We start from the raw sequence: 18339 nt of genomic DNA, 5'->3' as shown, positions 1-18339 counted from the left end.
GGACCTTTTTTTCCCCCTCTAAGCAAAGGCATCACACACTGTGATAACACTTCATAGCCTTTGGAGTCTATTAAATGTCTCTGTTACCAAGGATCTCCCTAGATGTCTGTGGGGCCTGGTGAAGAAAAATCCTAAGACGCTTTTATTCTCCAGTTATTTCCTGCCCTGGCCACTTGTCAGACAGGCAGGTGGCACAACCAACCAAGGGCCCTGGAGCATCCTGCCCCTTCCCTCCTTCAGGCCTGGGGAACAAAACAGGGGCTTTCCCTGCACTCAGAGACCAGAAGGCTCAGGTGGCCCTTTGGAATAAAATACAACTTGGAAAAGTTGGCAGAGGAGGTTCAGGGCAGTCTGGGAGTCAGCATCTCCTTTAAGGGAAGAAAGGTGGTCTTCTGAAGTGGGGAGCTTCAGCATCAGTATTTTCTAGATTTAAGGCCAGGGGGAACAGAAGAAGCCTCCTGACTTTTACCTAGGAAATACAACCTGAAAAGCATTCTAGGTATGCAGGACTCTAGCACAGAAAAATAAAACTGACTTTCTCTTTTTAAAGGCATTTCTAGTCTTTCCAAATTGGGTAAATAAAAAAGAAGACAATGTGAAAGGAGCTCCCTAGAATACGCTTGGCAGTCACTGGCTGTCAGCTGCCTGGGTCCTGGGCTTCTGAGCAAAGCCTTGTACAAGGCTGACTGAACCTCAGTCAATGCTGGCAAGTTCTCTCCCAGCAGTGCTCAGCTGCTGAAGGCCAGGCAGGTGGATAGTGGGACAGACTCCAGGGAACCCCCAGCTTGAGAAAAAGGACTGGAGCCATGTGTGGAAAAGGAGATCTCAAAACCTGAAGGTCACAAGCATATCGGAATACCTGGTTTCAGATTCTTGAATTAAAGATTCCATTCACTCGCCCAACTATTGAGGCACAAATTAAATAATACTGTTTATTTGTGTGTACTCCTTGCCCATCCCCCAAAAAAGAAAAAGAGAAAAAAAGAACTGATACCAACTGGTACAACATATCTTTTCTCCTTAACATTTAAAAATAAGCCAGTCCAGGTAAAAACTAAAATCTTACACAAAGCAAACAAGCAGTCAAGTTACCATCTTGCTATACATCAAACACAACTGGAATGGATTTACTCTTTTCAGACACTTATGTTTTTAGACCTGATCCCAGCCAGGGCACCTCTTATCAGAGGAAAACCATGTTTTTCCCTGCATGCTTCTAAGGTCAGGCCTTTCTTTTTTCATCACGGTCCCTAGTGCAGAAATGACCTGCTAATGAATCAGCCCTTTCTCTTTCAAAGCTGACTTTTAGAATCTAGTGCCTACATATCTGTGCACGGTGAGTGTGACAGTGTGTGTGTATGCATTTACACACCTGGGTGTTTCACCTGCTTCCAAGTACAGGAGGTCAGGGTTCCCTTCTTTGGGTGTAGTGTATCTGTGATTATTTAAATCTCTGCCACTTGTCGACAGAGAGGTGGCCGAGAGTTCTGAAATTGGACATCTTAAGAAATGAATAAAAAATTCAAAACCTCATTTAGGTTAAACTGAAAAATGATCTAGTGGATGCTTTCAGGATTTGAATCTAGGTACCTGACAGTGTTAAGGCTTACTGGGCATCTGTTCAGCTTACAGCAAATACTTCTGGTATAGAACTGAAAAAACTTGCTATCAGTAGGCAGGTGGCTTTTTCACCGTAGGATGGCACAGGGGACTCTTCCCGAAAGCCCCACCGTGTTAGCCAGTCTGAACAGCTTCCCTACCTTGAAAACAGTGACAAGGGAGAAGACATAGTAGTCTGAACAAAAGAATTGGTTTGTTTATTCATTGTTTTTTGGTTTTCAATCATGATATTTAACTTAGTTTGAATTTCAAATATTATTAAAGGAGGCCAGGTAACTTTTATGCCTATCAAAGTGAGGCATGGTCAAATAAGGTTGAAAAATTTTGTTTTAAAAACTCCGTCCTATAAACTTAAAAATCCTCTAAAATATAAAGTCCATTAATTAAAAAAATGACAGGTGCCCATCTACATTGAATGTGTATCAGGAAGTCTAAGGAACACTGTGATATCTGGCTATCCTCAGCTCCAGTTGGAAGGATGCTTCTCCATCCCTCCTGTAGAGATGCTGTGCATACTGTTAGGGGGATTGGTTACTTCTCTTTTCCTGGGAGACTGGGGTAGTTGGCTTTTTAGCTTATTTATCTCAAGAATAATGTTAATTGCAAAATATGAAAGTGTTTGGTATTTCCTGCTCAAGGTGCCGAAGCTTCAGCGGGTCATCCTTTGTGTCAGGATCATGTAAAGTCAAAGAGATCATTCGTATTCGTTCCCCAGGACGACTGGGTAGACTGACAGCACAGGGGAAATGAGAGGCTTTTAACTTACGCTGGGGTGGCTGGGAGTCAAAGGGCATCATCATTTTTGGTCTCATTCCCCGCCTTCCAGCCAGTGTAGACATGCTGTCCTCTGATTCATGCCCTAGACATCAAATATAGAGGTTAGTTATAAGCATGTGCCCTAGGCCACTAAGCAGCCTCAGCAGCAAAACATTTGCAGTGGGGGTTCAGGACTCACAAACAACATAATGGGGACAAGGTGTTTCTGCAGGAAGTGAAAAAAGAGGAAAAGGATCAGCAGTCTCTGTTGAGAGTCAGTGCAGTTGACACAATGCTACCCACCATGCTTCCATGTGGTGTTTGTGAGTTAGAGCATCCAGACCAAGAACATTCTGAACACCACAATGAGAGGTGGACTCCAAATGGAGGGAGAGGATGAAATGTACGGACATAGGCTAGGTTGTCTCAAATGCTTCAGTATCAGATAGTTGGTGACACATGAGAAGAGACCTAACAGATCTAGAAGGTTGTCTCATCTGGGTACAGAACCTCTCCCCCATAACAAGCTATTTTCTCCCCAAGCTATCTATTCTTTATCAGATGTTGACCAAATCCCACAACACACGTTTCTTTAAACCTAACCTCACACAGGAATCACCAAATTCAGGCAACTGTAGGAAATGGAAAATGATTTAAATGGAAATAGTTTTCCCACATTTGGGGACAACCTGCACCTCTATATGAATTCCGCCTTTGATGGATGTTGCTGTCCATGGAATTGTCAACTGGTGTGATATCTTGAGAGTTACGAGGAATTGGAGTATCAGTCATGATGGGGTTTGGGTCTGGAGATTTATCGATGGGTTTCAGCTCCAGTCTCTCATGATGGATCCAGAGGTCCGGGGGTTTGACATCTTTGGAGTTCCCTTTGTACTTGTGGGAGCCATTCACTGATTTGCAAGCAGCTCGTTTCCTAGGCACAAATTTAAGAGTTTTTTTTTTTTAAAGTAACTCTTTTGAACTTATTTGTGAAAAGGCTTAAATGATTAAAAGTGCCCTCTGAGAGATGCCTCAAGCAAAGGCAGAAACTAAAAATACATAAAAAAAAAAACAAGAGAAAACAGAGGCAACAAGTTTACTTTTGGAAACAGTAAATGTATCTCTGCTTTGTCCACACATACTTAAAGATACATACAAGGGCATATTTGACTACTGCCTTGTGACCATTTTTTTTTATTATTATTATCAACAGACTAGACAGCATTTTATTTTATTTATTTTTTTTAAAGATTTTTATTTATTTATTTGACAGAGAGAGATATAGCGAGAGAGGGAACACAAGCAGGGGGAGTGGGAGAGGGAGAAGCAGTCTTCCCGCCGAGCAGGAGGCCCGATGAGGGGCTCGATCCCAGGGCCCTGGCATCATGACCTGAGCTGAAGGCAGACGCTTAACGACTGAGCCACCCAGGCACCCCTAGACAGCATTTTTAAAATTAAGTTATCTCTAAAGCAGAAGGTTTCTCCTCAAGTTCCAATCAATAGAGAAAGAACATTAGAAGTATAACAACGGTATAGAGGTAGAGTCTGTAGCTTATAAAAGAGGAAGGGAAACATTTCAGGTAGCCCAAACCTAGGACTGCCAAATGGGTAAAGTCAAGAATGTGGATGACAGTGTTTACTTCTCTGTGCCTTAATTTCTCCATGCACTCACTCACACTCACTCACCCATTCAATATGAATTTGTTAGGTACCCACTGAATGTCAGTCAATCCCTTGTACTGGACTGCTATGCCCTCAGCATTTCTGGTCAAGTGAGGATGACAGATGTTGATCTCATTATTTTAAAATATTTTGAGCTTAATGAAATGCCAAGTGTTATAGTTACTTCTTAATAGTTGGCATAAAGTGGCTAGGACAAACCTGGAGAAAGAGGGGATACTGAAGTTAAGATTTAATGGAGGAAGGGCAGAAGATGCTTTCCAGGTGATGAAATCAGCTTATGTCAAAGCCTTGAAGCAGAGCACAATAGCCTGGGATATCAGAGGGCCTGTAAGAAGTCCTGAGTGGTGGAAGCATAGTGAACCATGTGGAGAATGATATGAAATGATGCTGGAAAGGTAGCCCAGATCATAAAGAGCTTTTAGAGACATGCCAAGAGTTTAACTTCCCTCTATGAGTAATGAGAAACCACTACATGGTTTCAAGCAGGACGCTAAGGAGATCAATTCTGAGTTAAACATTTATACCAACTGTGGTGTGAAGAATGGATTTATGGGGTGGGGGACAGAACAGGAGACCAGCTAGGATGCTACTGCATCAGTCTTAGCCATGACTGATGGTGGTCCAGGATAGTGGGATGGAGAAAAGAGGCAGATCTGATAGCTATTTAGGAGGCAGAAATGACAAGACTTGGTGAATAACTGATGTGGGGTGGGGTGGGAGTAAAGAAGCAAGTGGAGCAGGCGATGTTGAAAGGTCTGAGGCTAAGCCATTTACTAACATTGGAATTAATGGGGTAGAAGCAGGCTTGACAGAAAAGATTATAAATTCTGTCTTAAACATGGTAAGTGCCTCTGAGACAGTCAAGAGGAAATGTAGAAGAGGCAACTGAGCGTGCAAGTCTGAGACTCAGAAGAGAGGCTGTGGCCAGAGATAGAAACACAGAAGTAACAGGAATGCAGACAGTAAATGAAGCCATGGGAGTAGATATCACCGGGGGAGAGCAGAGAAGGAGAAGTAAGTCTAGGATCAGGTCCTGCAGAAGGTTTGATGGCTGGGTAGACAGGATGAGCTGTGAAAGAGAACATACAATTATGACATACAGGAGAAGAGAATGTTTCAAGAAGGAAGGAGTAGTTGAATTAAATATTGTTGAGAGATTAAGCCAAGGATTAAAAAGTGTCTGCTGTTTGACAAAATACAGCATCCTTTCCTGATTAAAACTCTTCAGATAGAGGGAATATTCCTCAATTTCATAAAATCCATCTATGAAAAACCCACAGCGAGTATCATCCTCAATGGGGAAAAGCTGATAGCCATTCCCTTAAGATCAGGAACACGTCAAGGGTGCCCACTCTCACCACTGTTGTTCAACATAGTACTAGAAGTCCTAGCAACAGCAATCAGACAACAAACAGAAATAAAAGGTATTCAGACTGGCAAAGAAGAAGTCAAACTCTCTCTTCGCAGATGACATGATACTTTATGTGGAAAACCCAAAAGACTCCACCCCCAAATTACCAGAACTCATACAGCAATTCAGTAATGTGGCAGGATACAAAATCAATGCACAGAAATCAGTTGCTTTCTTATACACTAACAATGCAACTGTAGAAAGAGAAATTAGAGAATCAATTCCATTTACAACAGCACCAAAACCATAAGATACCTTGGAATAAACCTAGCCAAAGAAGTAAAGGTCTATACTCTAGCAACTACAGAACACTCAAGAAAGAAATTGAAGAAGACACAAAAAGATGGAAAAACATTCCATGCTCATGGATCGGAAGAATAAACATTGTTAAAATGTTTATGCTGCCCAGAGCAATCTATACATTCAACGCCATCCCGATCAAAATTCCAATGACGTTTTTCAAAGTGCTGGAACAAACAATCCTAAAATTTATATGGAATCAGAAAAGACCCCAAATCACCAAAATGTTGCACAAGAAAAACAAAGCTGGGGGCATCACATTGCCAGATCATGCTATGTTACAAAGCCGTGATCACCAAGACAGCATGGTATTGGCACAAAAACAGACACAGAGATCAATGGAACAGAATAGAGAGCCCAGATATGGACCCTTAACTCTATGGTCAAATAATCTTCACAAAGCAGGAAAAAACATGCAATGGAAAAAAGACAGTCTCTTCAATAAATGGTGCTGGGAAAATTGGGCAGCCACATGCAGAAGAATGAAACTCAATCATTCTCTAACATCATACACAAAGATAAACTCAAAATGGATGAAAGACCTCAATGTGAGACAGGAATCCATCAAAATCCTAGAGGAGAACATAGGCAGTAACCTCTTTGACATCGGCCACAGCAACTTCTTTTAAGATACATCTCCAAAGGCAAGTGAAACAAAAGCGAAAATGACCTTCTGGGACTTCATCAAGATAAAAAGCTTCTGCACAGCAAAGGAAACAGTCAATAAAGCAAACAGGCAACCCACAGAATGGGAGAAGATATTTGCAAATGACACTTTTACAAAGGGCTGATATCCAAGATCTATAAAGAACTTCTCAAACTCAACACCCAAAAAACAAATAATCAAGTCAAAAAATGGGCAGAAGACATGAACAGACACTTCTCAAAAGAAGACATACAAATGGCTAACAGACACATGAAAAAAATGCTCACATCACTAGCCATCAGGGAAGTCCAAATCAAAACCACACGGAGATACCACCTTACACCAGTTAGACTGGCAAAAACTGACAAGGCAGGAAACAACAAATGTTGGAGAGGTTGTGGAGAAAGGGGAACCCTCTTACACTGTTGGTGGGAATGCAAGTTGGTACAGCCACTTTGGAAAACAGTGTGGAGATTCCTCCAAAAATTAAAAATAGAGCTACCCTATGACCCAGTAATTGCACCACTGGGCATTTACCCCAAAGACACAGATGTAGTGAAAAGAAGGGCCACATGCATCCCAACGTTCATAGCAGCAATGTCCGCAATAGCCAAACTGTGGGAAGAGCCGAGATGCCCTTCAACAGATGAATGGATAAAGAAGACGTGGTCCATATATACAATGGAATATTACTCGGCCATCAGAAAGGATGAATACCCAACTTTTACATCAACATGGATGGGACTGGAGATTATGCTAAGTGAAATAAGTCAAGCAGAGAAAGTCAATTGTAATATGGTTTCACTTATTTGTGAAACATAAGGAATAGCATGGGGGACATTAGGAGAACGAAGGGAAAAATGAAGGGGGGTAAATCAGAGGGGGAGATGAACCATGAGAGACTATGGACTCCGAGAATTAAAATGAGGGTTTTAGAGGGGAGGGGCATGGGGGGATGGGTTAGCCCAGTGATGAGTATTAAGGAGGGCACATATTGCATGGAGCACTGGGTGTTATACAGAAACAATGAATCGTGGATCACTACATCAAAAACTAATGATGTATTACTGTATGGTGACTAACATAACATAATAAAATAAAGTAAAATTCAAAAAAAGTCTGCTGGCTTTAACAATATGGAGGTCATCAATCCTCAGCAAAAGCAATTTTGGTAAAGTGGTAGGAGCAGAATCCAGATTAATAAGAACTGAAGCATAAGTAGGCAATGAAAGAATGGACGAGTGTATATTGTAATCAAGAAATTGTGTGGTGAAGGGAAAGATGGATTTGTAAACAGCCGAGAACCATGCAGTAGCGTTATAATTATAATGATTTCTTAAGATGAAAGAGGTGTGAACACACTTGCCTGCTGAAGGGACAAAGCCAAGAGAGTGAAATGTTAGCTGTGCTGGAGGGGGTAACAGCAAGTATAAGGTCTTAGAAAGATGAGAGCCACTGAGATCCAGAGGATAAATGGAGAACTGGCTTCCGGTAGGAGGAAGTACACCGAAGAAGTTTTTGGATCACACGATGGTACCCGGAGGTAGTTCTCACCTGCTGAGGGTGAGGCCGCTAATGAGGAACGTGTTGAGAAGCAACGAAGGGCTAGGCCCTAAATGCTCGGTCAACTTTGAGTTTGTAAGAGTCTATAAGCCCTTACAATTGAAATGGGAGGCACTTCAGGTATCAGAGAGGAAAAAAAGTATTAAGAAAAGCTCACACATATTTTTCAGTGGTTCATGGAACGCCTGGAAAGATGGTCGTTGAGAGAGGGAGAGGGAAAGCCCCATGAAGACTCGACAAAATTCTTTTAAGCAAAAGGACTCAAATCTGTAGGATTTGCAGATTCAAAGTACAGAGCCTATTACCAACTCAGTTTTCTACCTCCCAATCTGAAGAAGTACTTTATTTTTTATTTATTTTGAATTTTAAATCCCCCAAAGCACTAAGGAATTCCATCACTTTGTTTTTTTTTAGATTCGTTTAAATAAAGAGATCAAGATTTCTGAAACTAGATATAAAACCAAGTTCATAAAAGTAGGTACATTTGAAATGCTGAACAAAGAACCTTGCAGACAAGTTCTAGAGTAGAAATAACATCATTGCTGACACGTTTAAGAGAAACAGTTTTTCATAATCAAAAGGAGGCAGGGAAAGGTGTAAGAGGCAGGGATCAGGAAGCTTATAAAGGAGCCCCCCCCGCCCCCACGGCCATTGCCTTGGAAAAGAGATGCAACACAAGCTATAGGAAGCTATTTTGTTTGGGCAAAGAAAGATTAAAAGCCTCACGTAACACCAAATGACAAAGCCATCACTAGAGGCAGCAACAGGGTAGTCTGTACTTGTCTATATGAAAACAAACAAATGTGTTTTGAACACATGCATCTTGCCTTGGGCAGACCAAGTCTGAGGGATAATCACAAACACTGACGAACTTGTATTTCTCTTTTATGGAGCAATATCTCCATCTTATGATCTTTTAGGATACAGCAATTAAAGTCATTTTATTGCCCATAGGTGTTTTTTGCTATTAGGGGTAATTCAGGAATCTTTTTATTTTTTTGGTATCTGTCTCGCTGGCCAGATACTATATGTGAGTTGAAAGTGGTCTAGGGTCAGGGACTCTCTCAAGTTTAGGAGCACAGGCTGTTATCAAGCAGTATTATAACTGAAGCACCTCGCTATTTGCTCTAGACAATTACCACAACTCTCAATATCCTAGAAGAGTTCAGAGCTGGCAGTCATTCGATCCCTCATTATAAATGAGCCTTTCTTATTCACTAAATCAGTATCTCCCCACTGACCCCCAACCTGTCCCTGCCAGTCCTAACCTCAACTTCCACACCTGGTAGCACTTCTTGAAACATATTCTTTTCTTTTTTCTTAACGGATTTTACAATTTATTTTAGAGAGAGAGCCCACATGGAGCAGGGGGTGGGGGGAGGAACAGAGTAAGAGGGAGAGAGAAACTCAAGCAGACTCTGCACTGAACATGGAGCCTGACGTGGGGCTCAATCTCACGACCCTGAGATCATGACCTGAGTCGAAATGAAGAATCAGATGTTCAACCAATTGAGACACCAAGGCGCCCTTTGGAAAATATTCTTAAACTTAGATGTAGAGTTAAAGGTCTGTGGTCTTCTTCCATTTCAGGTAGCATTTGTGCAGTGAAAAAGCCTGTAAGAATGCCCATAAACTCCTGTGCATCTGGTTCACCTTGTGCATATACAAACAGTACTCCAAAACAGCTACCGGCAAGGCTGGGCTAGACACAGTCCACTTCCCTTGGCAGATCTATTCTCTACGTGGCTCTGTGACTCGAGAGGTTGAGTTAAATGACCTCTATCTGCTTTACTTGGCAACCCTGCTCCTAGCTTCCGATGGGTTTGGCCAACTGAAGAAACAGGCAAGAGACTGGAGAATAGGAGGTGTTTTTATCCTGTCCCCTCCCTGTGGGGCTAAGGGGCTGGCAGAGTCCACCTTCCTCCCACCACACCCAGCTCCTGTCAAGCCTTCTCCTACTGCTTCAGACCTCTGAACACAGCTCTCTCTTCTTCAGAAAGACTTCTTGCCCTTTCAGGCCTAAGGGTGACAGTGGCCTATCATGGCTGCTGGTCCTTGAACGTCTCTGCCTTGTCTCCTAACCCCGTCTATGACTCTGTAAATGGTCTCTTCATTAAACTTCCTTCTACCCCTCTTGAGTGTGCATCTCCTTCCTGCCAGAACACTGATCCACATTTACAGGAAGAACCATTCTGCCTTTCCCTTAAAAATATTTAAAACATCACTTTTCATGTACAGTTAACCCTTGAACAACATGGGACTGAACAATGGGGGTCCACTTACACACCGACTTTTTAAAAAGTTTTTTTTTAAATTCCAGCTAGTTAACATACAGTGTAATATTATTTTGGGGTGTACAATAAAGTGATTCAACACTTCCATACATTACCCAGTCCTCACAACAATGCACTCCTTAATCCCCTTCACCTATGTCACCCATCCCCCCACCCACCTCCCCCCTGGTGACCATCAGTGTCTAGAGTTAAGAGTCTGTTTCTTTTTTTCCCTTTGCTCATTTGTTTTGTCTCTTAAATTCTAAACGAGTAAAAAATATGGTATTTGTCTTTCTCTGACTAATTTCACTTAGTAATAGTCTCTAGCTCCATCCATGTAGTTGCAAATGGCAAGATCTCCCTCTTTTATACGGCTGAGTAATATTCCATTGTATATATAAATATCACATCATATACCATTTCCCCCCTCATATCTAGGGTTAGCGTTAGGGCCAGCGTGAGGGTATGTACCTAATATCCTGCAATTCAGAGACCTCTCTGGAGGGTTACATTTATTGGTTAGGGTTTGGGTTAGTGTATGTGCCTAATATCCTACAGTTCAGAGATCTCACCAGAGAATAAAACCCCAGACTTCTGCTTGGGCAGGAACAGACATGGCTGCCATCTACTGGGCTGAGGCAAGGAAGGGATTTGGGGCTCTAAATACTCTTTAAATAGATATTCAATTGTTCCTTCTGTTTTTATCTTTACCTTTATACCCATTTTCAGAAATATCACCAATTCTTAAATATTTGGGGTCTTCTCCAGAATAACTAGGCTGCTTCTCAGCTTTTCTTATCATGTGTTCAGGAACTCACTTTTCAGATCTAGGATTAAGGTTAGGAGGGCCAGGGTGAGGGTATGTGCTTGGTATCCATGTGTGGACTCTTTTTGATAAATACAGTAAAGCACTGTAAATGTATTTTCTCTTTCTTATGATTTTCTTAATCATTTTCTTTTTTCTAGCTTTTTTGTAAGAATACAATATATATATATTTTGTATATAATATACATATATTATACATATATGTATATATGTTATATATAATATATAACACACAAAATAGGTGTTAATCAACAGTTTATGTTATCAGTAAGGCTTTCTGTCACTAGTAGGCTATTAGTAGTTAAATTTTGGGGGTCAAAATTTATATGCAGATTTTTGACTGCATGGGGGGGGTCAGCCCCCTAATCCCCACATTGTTCAAGGGTAAACTGTACTGTATGTTTTTATCTCTTTGTACAACTCCAAATACAGAAGTCACAGAGGAGCAAAAGAATAGATAGCAAAAATCACGGGCTACATTTGGGGCTCCTTACTTTTTCTGGTGAGAGGTGGTGCGCCTGGTGCAAAAGACAGCGATGACCACAACCACCACAATGGTGACGACGCCAACCGAAACAATGATGACCAGCAGCATGCTACTGTCCAGGGGAGAGGTGGGGCTTCCATGTGGGCTGTTACTACCTGTAGAGGGAAAACCGGTGCATTTGTTAGTGTTCAAGAATTCCACAAATGCATACACTCAAGAGTATGGAAACTTCATGTGAGAGTCTCTGTAATAAACTCGTTGCCTTGGATACAAGTGTCTCATGTAATCTGGAGAGCCAAGTTTATGCACTATGTACAGTTCTTAACACAGTGCCTCGCACAAAGCTGGTGTTCAGTAAAAGCTTCTCGAATTATACTGAACATTATACTTGGACAAATAAAGGGTCTGCCCCTCCACCCGCCCCAGTGTCTTATGTTATATTATGCATACATTTGTCTTATAAAGCACCATTTGTAAATAATTTAGTTTTCTGACTTTCAAAAGCATTTAAAAAATGTACAGTCATAGAAAGCTAAAGTTTTCCCCCACATATAGATGTCTGAGATCACAAAAACTACTTGAAAAATATAGTCTGCTTATATAAATATAGTCTTTGCAAAGTTAATTCTCTTATTCAGCTTCAGGGAAAAGTAGGTCTGTACATATGCATTAATTTGACAAATATTTACTGAGTAGTTACTATGTGCCAGGCATTGTTCTAGGTACTAGGAATGCAACAGTGTACAACAAGGATGTGACTGCTGGGGTAGGGGCAGAAAATAAACAAGTAAGAAATTACTAGTAATAAGTGCTATGAAAAAAATAAAAAGAGGGGATATGATACCATAGATAGCTGATGTCTTTCCTTCCAGTTATTCTCTCTCTCCTATACAATAGTCAGATCTGTACAATAATGGATGGGCTGCCTTACAAAGTAATGAGTGTTTAGTTTCTACAAGTGTTTAAGAAGAATCACTCTACCAGTATGGGAGATTGTGGAAGAAATTCCTAAGATGAAGCTATGGCTTGGGAATCTGTTTTTTAGAAAAGCTCCTAAAGTGATTCCTAAGTACAACCCTGGTTTATAAATTTATGATCTAATTCAAAGTACACTTATTGTGGGAACCCCTTCCAAAACACTGCATTAGCTGACCTTCCAACTTCTGATTGTATGATTTTTATTGGCCACATCTAAGCACAGTGCTAAATCTGGGCTGATTTAGGAGGGCTTAAGAGCTTATTCTTCTCCATTTGGTTCAATCATTTTTATTCCTCATTTCTGAGAAAAAAGTAAGCAGACAGACAACTTAAATTGTCCATACCGACCTTTAATAATACAACATTTTTATATTTGGGAAAGACTACAGAACTAGGGGCCAATAAAATTAGACCACATTGGGGCTTTCCATACACCTTTTATTAACAGCAGTGCTGAGTTACTGGGTAGGGTGTGTGGCGAGGCAGGCACTGCAAATCAGAGGCTGGGGAGCTGGGGTGTGGGGACAGCAGAGGTGGTGGCGGCAGCTCTTTCCAGAGATGAATTCCCACTTAACTGCATTTGACCTCTAACTTCTGAGAGGACCAAAAGCTCCCATGGAAGACAGAGTAGGAATGATCTGCCGCAGGAGCATGTCCTGCTGGGGACATTATGACAGGCCACTACTCAAGCCTCATCTGGACTGCTGCAACAGCTTCTTAACCACTCTCTCTGACATCATCATCTCAGCCCCAACTCATTCTTCATTCACCAGAGTAATTACACTTGGTACTCAATAAATGGAGGTCACAGTTCGCCCGTGGTACAAGGCGTCTTACACGTGTTATGTGCAGGATGAAGCTCACATTTCATAGTTTTGGTACCTGAGCTTTTGGCAGGCTGGTTCTAACCTACCACCTTCTCTAATGTGAGAATTCCTAGCCTGTCTCCAGGCAGTGTGATCCCTGGAGAGAGCCGGCTGTTTTTTGCTGCCATGCATTTGCACGTGCTGTTGGTGCTTCCTGAAATGTTCAACCCCCCTGCCCCGTGACATTTAGCCATCTTCCACGCATCCTTTCATATCTGGGTCAGACACCTCCTCTTCTATGAAGCTTTCCCTTTTCCCTGTCAGCTGCTTTGTTACTCCTTTTGCTTCCATACATAGCCTGTTACATAGAACCTGAACCTTTATAAACACATGTGAATGAATGAATGTATAAATGAAAGACAAGGAAACAACTGCTCTTCTCAGAGCCTTGAGTATTATACTGTGGACAGCACATAAATATAATACACACATCCCAGGAGGAAAAGCGCAGTCCTAGAACTCAGGCCAGGACTCAGATTCCCACATCTGGTACAGAACCCCAGGCCTTTTAGGCTGCGTGTGATAGTGGAAAAGTCACAATCAGGAGTCAGAAATCTGGATTTTGGTTCCAGGACTTCCATAATTAGTGGGTGGATCCAGGCACATTACTTCTCCACCACTGAGTCTCTTAATGTATAAAACGGGAATATCTGTTCTCCGTGCTTCAGTGTTATGAGGATCAAATGTAATTTCAGGTGTGAAAGTAACTTATAAACAGTGAAGTTCTGTAGAGAAGTAGGTGCCATCATCAAGGAATTAGAAGGCACCAGCTCTTAAGCTGGCTAGGAGAGTGGGAAGAATTTTTTAGAATTCCCAAATTAAAACACTGTGGTACGCAGTATGGGGAGAAAGTCATGATTCTAAAGCATTTCTTTGGCTTGTTGTAGGTGATGGATAATCCTATTAGAGAGTTTATTTTTGAGAGCAAGATTCTAATTCTTTTCTAGAGGCAGGCAGTGGGCAAAAGACTGATTTGTTTAGAATTAATCTTATTAAAGTTGGATATGTGGAGAAATAATTTTATTTATGGATCTTATAGTGAATGGGTTTGCAGTAATTCAGCAAATTTTTGCCAGAAAATGCCTAAAGGTAACTACTAAATAAAAGGAAATAGGTTAACATGCTACAACCCACCACAAAGAAGCTACAAAAGGCATTTCGAGATTCAAGCGGAACCATGTCATGCCCACAGTGGGCCAAAAAAGCCATAAGAAGGACTTTACCACTCATCGGAGGTTTGTAGTCAGATCCTAGGTCTGGCAGCCGGCTTCCTTTTCCTGCAGAACCTGAGGCTGAAGGAGAAGAAATCATGTCAGTAATGACTCAAGCCATTGGTGTGATGAGTCCACTTCACAGCTAGTGAGTGTTTTCTACAAAAAAATATTTTCAGTCTACTCTGTCCATGAGAAAATGAAGTAGCACATAAACAACAGGGGACAAAATAGGCTGTGCAAAGCAAACTAAGATATAGCTTTCTATGCAATGAGGCATCTGAAAGGCTGACACTCTCGGTCCACGGCTGTATCTAGCATGGAACTAGACTGCCACTTGCTGTTCGTGAGGTGGGAACACACCCATTTCTCTCGCCCAGGAAACAGTTTCTGCAAGACCGCTCAGAGCACTTATGGCAAAAGTAGCTTCTCTCAGAAAAGGAACCAAGGGCCCAGTTAGGTTGGCTTCGGCATTACAGAAGTGGACTTTTCCAAAGGACCCGGCTACATTGATCTCCTAGTAGGTGTCAGTAGTGTTTGGATTTTTTCCTCAAATTATAAAGTTGCCTTTTCCAATATAAAGATACCCTAAGCAGTAGCAAGAAGACACGTGGAAGTTCAAATTGGGTTCTCGGTTCCTGCTCAGTTACCCAAATACCCAAGCATGGAAAAACAAAGTCTCCCCTCTTGTTGCTCACCGAGGACACTCTCTCCTAATCCACTGTCATAAAATACAATGAGTGAGGCTGCCGATCTTAGGCTTGGGACCACCTCACAAACAGACTTCATAAAACACAAAGATCAGCTTTTCAGTAATCCATATTCTTGGTCCTGAATTTTGTTCACATTTATAGAAAAAGCGGCTTGGGTAAAGCAAATATAAGGAACCCGTTCCCAATATAGCAAGGGTATCCATCAGTCCAAGGTTTGGAGTCCTCCTGAAGAAGTCTGAAAGAACTGCAAAGTCAAAGCTGCTCCTCATGGTTAATATAGCACACTGCCTTCACTTGAACACTGGCCTATCATGTACTTGACTTCTGGCAAGTCATTTATTAACTTTGGGTCTCAGTTTCTTCATCGTAAAGCAGTGATAATAATGGTGTCTACTTCACAAAAATGTATTGAGGATTAAAAGGAAACTTACTCCTATAAAATATTTTGAATCCCGCCTGACACATAGCAAATGTTCATCAAATATTAGCTGCTATTATTACATACATAATGAATCTTTAGGGAAGAATACAACCTTCCCCTTTGCAGAGGCACAGAGCATGAAGCTTCAGAAAACACTTATAAATAATTATTTCTACAAATAAAGCTTGACTAGAAATGCATAAAATGTTTCTATAAAACATTACAGCCAATGTCAAGTACTTCTATAAATTATCAGAGTTGGACTAAATGAAAAATTAAATTCTGAATATTTCTATATATAGTTCATTTAACAGAATAAATAGAGAGATGAAAACAATGTTTTCTGTTTCCAGAAGCTCAAAACTCCCAAAGTAACAGAAGTTGTTGGGTGTCCAAAAGGGCATATTTAACTCAGTCCCCAATCCCTTTTCAGTTGTCCATACTTGTTCCTTTATCCCCTTACTTCCATGGCCATCATTGTTCCCAAATGGCACATAGCCTATGATAGGATTCCAGTTGTTCTTTTCACTGGGATGAAGTCTAGTTGAAGGAGACGACTGAGCCCTTGTAAGGCTCTTCAGACTTAAGGGTGCTTATTTTTCAGGTAGCCACATGTAAGCCCAACTATCATATTATGTAAATAATTGCCAAAGAATATACTTTGCCAATAAACTGGTTGGTTTAATTCCTCTATTTCCCAGCATTTTTGCTTTTAAACATAACCTATGAAGAAGAAATTCCAAGGATTAACCAAACACCAAAAAAAACTACGGGTAAAGAATTTTAAAGGCCAGAGGTGTGGTGCAAGTTAAGACTTGCACTCTGGCTTATCCAGTGAAGTGCAGGAAAAACAATGAGCACATTTATACTCTGTGCATACACAGTATCGTTATTTTTCTGTTCTCCCACTTAAGTCAAAATGTCTACCATCACTAGGGCGCCTTACACATACACACAAGCACGTTTACATTTTCTCCAACATACAACAAAAGACTCATTGAGTGCAAATACATTTCCAAAGCCCTGAAACATGCAACCTCAAGTTCTGACTCTTCCTTGCCATTAACAAGATCCAAAGACTTTTTCTTACTTCTTCTTTTTAAAGATTTTATTAAGTAATCTCTACTTGCAACATGGGGCTCAATTTCACAACCCCAAGATCAAGGGTTGCACGCTCCACCGACTGAGCCAGCCAGGCACCCCAAGACTTTTTATTTCTAAAGACTACTCTTAAACCTTGAAAGCAACCAACAACTTTACTTCCACAGATACCAACTCTAGCTGACTCCCCAGAGATGAAAACCACAGTCCAGTTACCTCTCCACCATAGCAATAACAGTGGAAAAACTGTTGACAGACAATTTCGCGAATGGTGACACTGAAGCCTGTACTTCCTAAGTTTCCATTTTAAATTGTTTCTATCTCTTTTAAAACGAGCAGATATATTTAAGGGAAGAAACAGAAAAAGAGCTCTGAATTAAGCTTATTTAACAGAATAAATAGCACTAATTTTGTCACAGATAATCACATAATTCAGTAGGGTAAGTCTGTAGATTCTTGGTGAGGGGAGGAAAATAGGGTATTTGCTGAATTTGATTACAACTTTTCATTTAGAGATACTAATGCAATCCTAGATGCCACAAATATGACAAATTGGTATGCTTGTTCTCATACTGGTCCAAATGCCTATCACTGTTACAGAGTTTCAGTACCTTAGCACAGAGGACAAACTGGCCCACACTTAAGGCCAATCTACAACTGCAGAACTCCGTTTACTCTCCTCAGTTTTTCCCTTGCCTATTTAGCCCCTAAGTCGATTCCCCAGCTTTTCAGATACCCCAAGTGCCACAAACATGGACTCAACTCCACTTTGGCCAATGAATAATGTGGATTTTAACATACAGGACTGATTTTCAGGAAAAAAAAAAAAGAAACAAAAACAACAAAAAGCTAATAATAATAGGTTACAAAAGAGAGGAAAGGAGAGAGAGGCCATCTACTGATTTACCTTGATCATTAGGCATTTTATCAGAGGAGTCCGCTAACAGGCCAAGCACAGGGGGAGAAAAAACAAGAGCAAGGATCACAAGCTTTGAAGGTGGGAGAGGCAGAATTTTTAAAGGAAAAAAAATAAAACCCCACAAACTTCCAAACAAATCGAGTCTTATTTTCAGTACTAACAGAAAAGAAGTCCATACATGGTTTCTACATTTCCACATACTCAGTCCCCAACTAAATGTTATTCCTAGGCTCACTTGGTTCAGTACTTTACCTTCACTTTCTTATCTAGAGTTTTCTTCAGAGCTCCCCTGTTAGTGTCTTTCTCTCTACAAAGGTCCACGAATAAGCCTTTCAGGTTAAGAGCCTGCATGTGTTGAAAGGGAATCATCCATCACAATAACATGCTATTACTCTACCTGAGAACCAAGAGAATCACATCTGATCTGACTGGTAAAAATTCTGAGATCACTGCAATCCACCTGCCTTGAACAGCCTTGTTTGTGGTATGGTTAGGCCAGTAACCTAGGGAGCACTGACTTGGTGGTCAGTGGGTGGGTGAGGGATCATTTTGAGATAAATGTTCA

General features: G+C 41.0%; 1 protein-coding gene across 3 annotated transcripts in view; it reads right to left on the bottom strand.

Moving 5' to 3' along the window:
* The window catches only part of NEO1 (neogenin 1), a 258553-nt gene that overhangs the window by 10749 nt on the left and 229465 nt on the right, over nucleotides 1–18339 (bottom strand). For all 3 annotated transcript variants that reach the window (XM_034994392.1, XM_034994393.1, XM_034994394.1), the window contains exons 21-24: nucleotides 14633–14701; nucleotides 11573–11720; nucleotides 3072–3310; nucleotides 2387–2479 (exon numbers count right to left, since the gene is read on the bottom strand). In XM_034994392.1, the coding sequence (XP_034850283.1) occupies nucleotides 2387–2479; nucleotides 3072–3310; nucleotides 11573–11720; nucleotides 14633–14701 (549 nt within the window). The remainder of the gene's footprint in view (nucleotides 1–2386; nucleotides 2480–3071; nucleotides 3311–11572; nucleotides 11721–14632; nucleotides 14702–18339) is intronic.

This window comes from Mirounga leonina, unplaced genomic scaffold (assembly GCF_011800145.1).
Source record: "Mirounga leonina isolate KUSES-001 unplaced genomic scaffold, KU_Mleo_1.0 Mir_91, whole genome shotgun sequence".
NCBI lineage: Eukaryota > Metazoa > Chordata > Mammalia > Carnivora > Phocidae > Mirounga > Mirounga leonina.
Note: the sequence above shows the minus strand (reverse complement) of the source record. Positions and strands in the feature narration are given on the sequence as shown.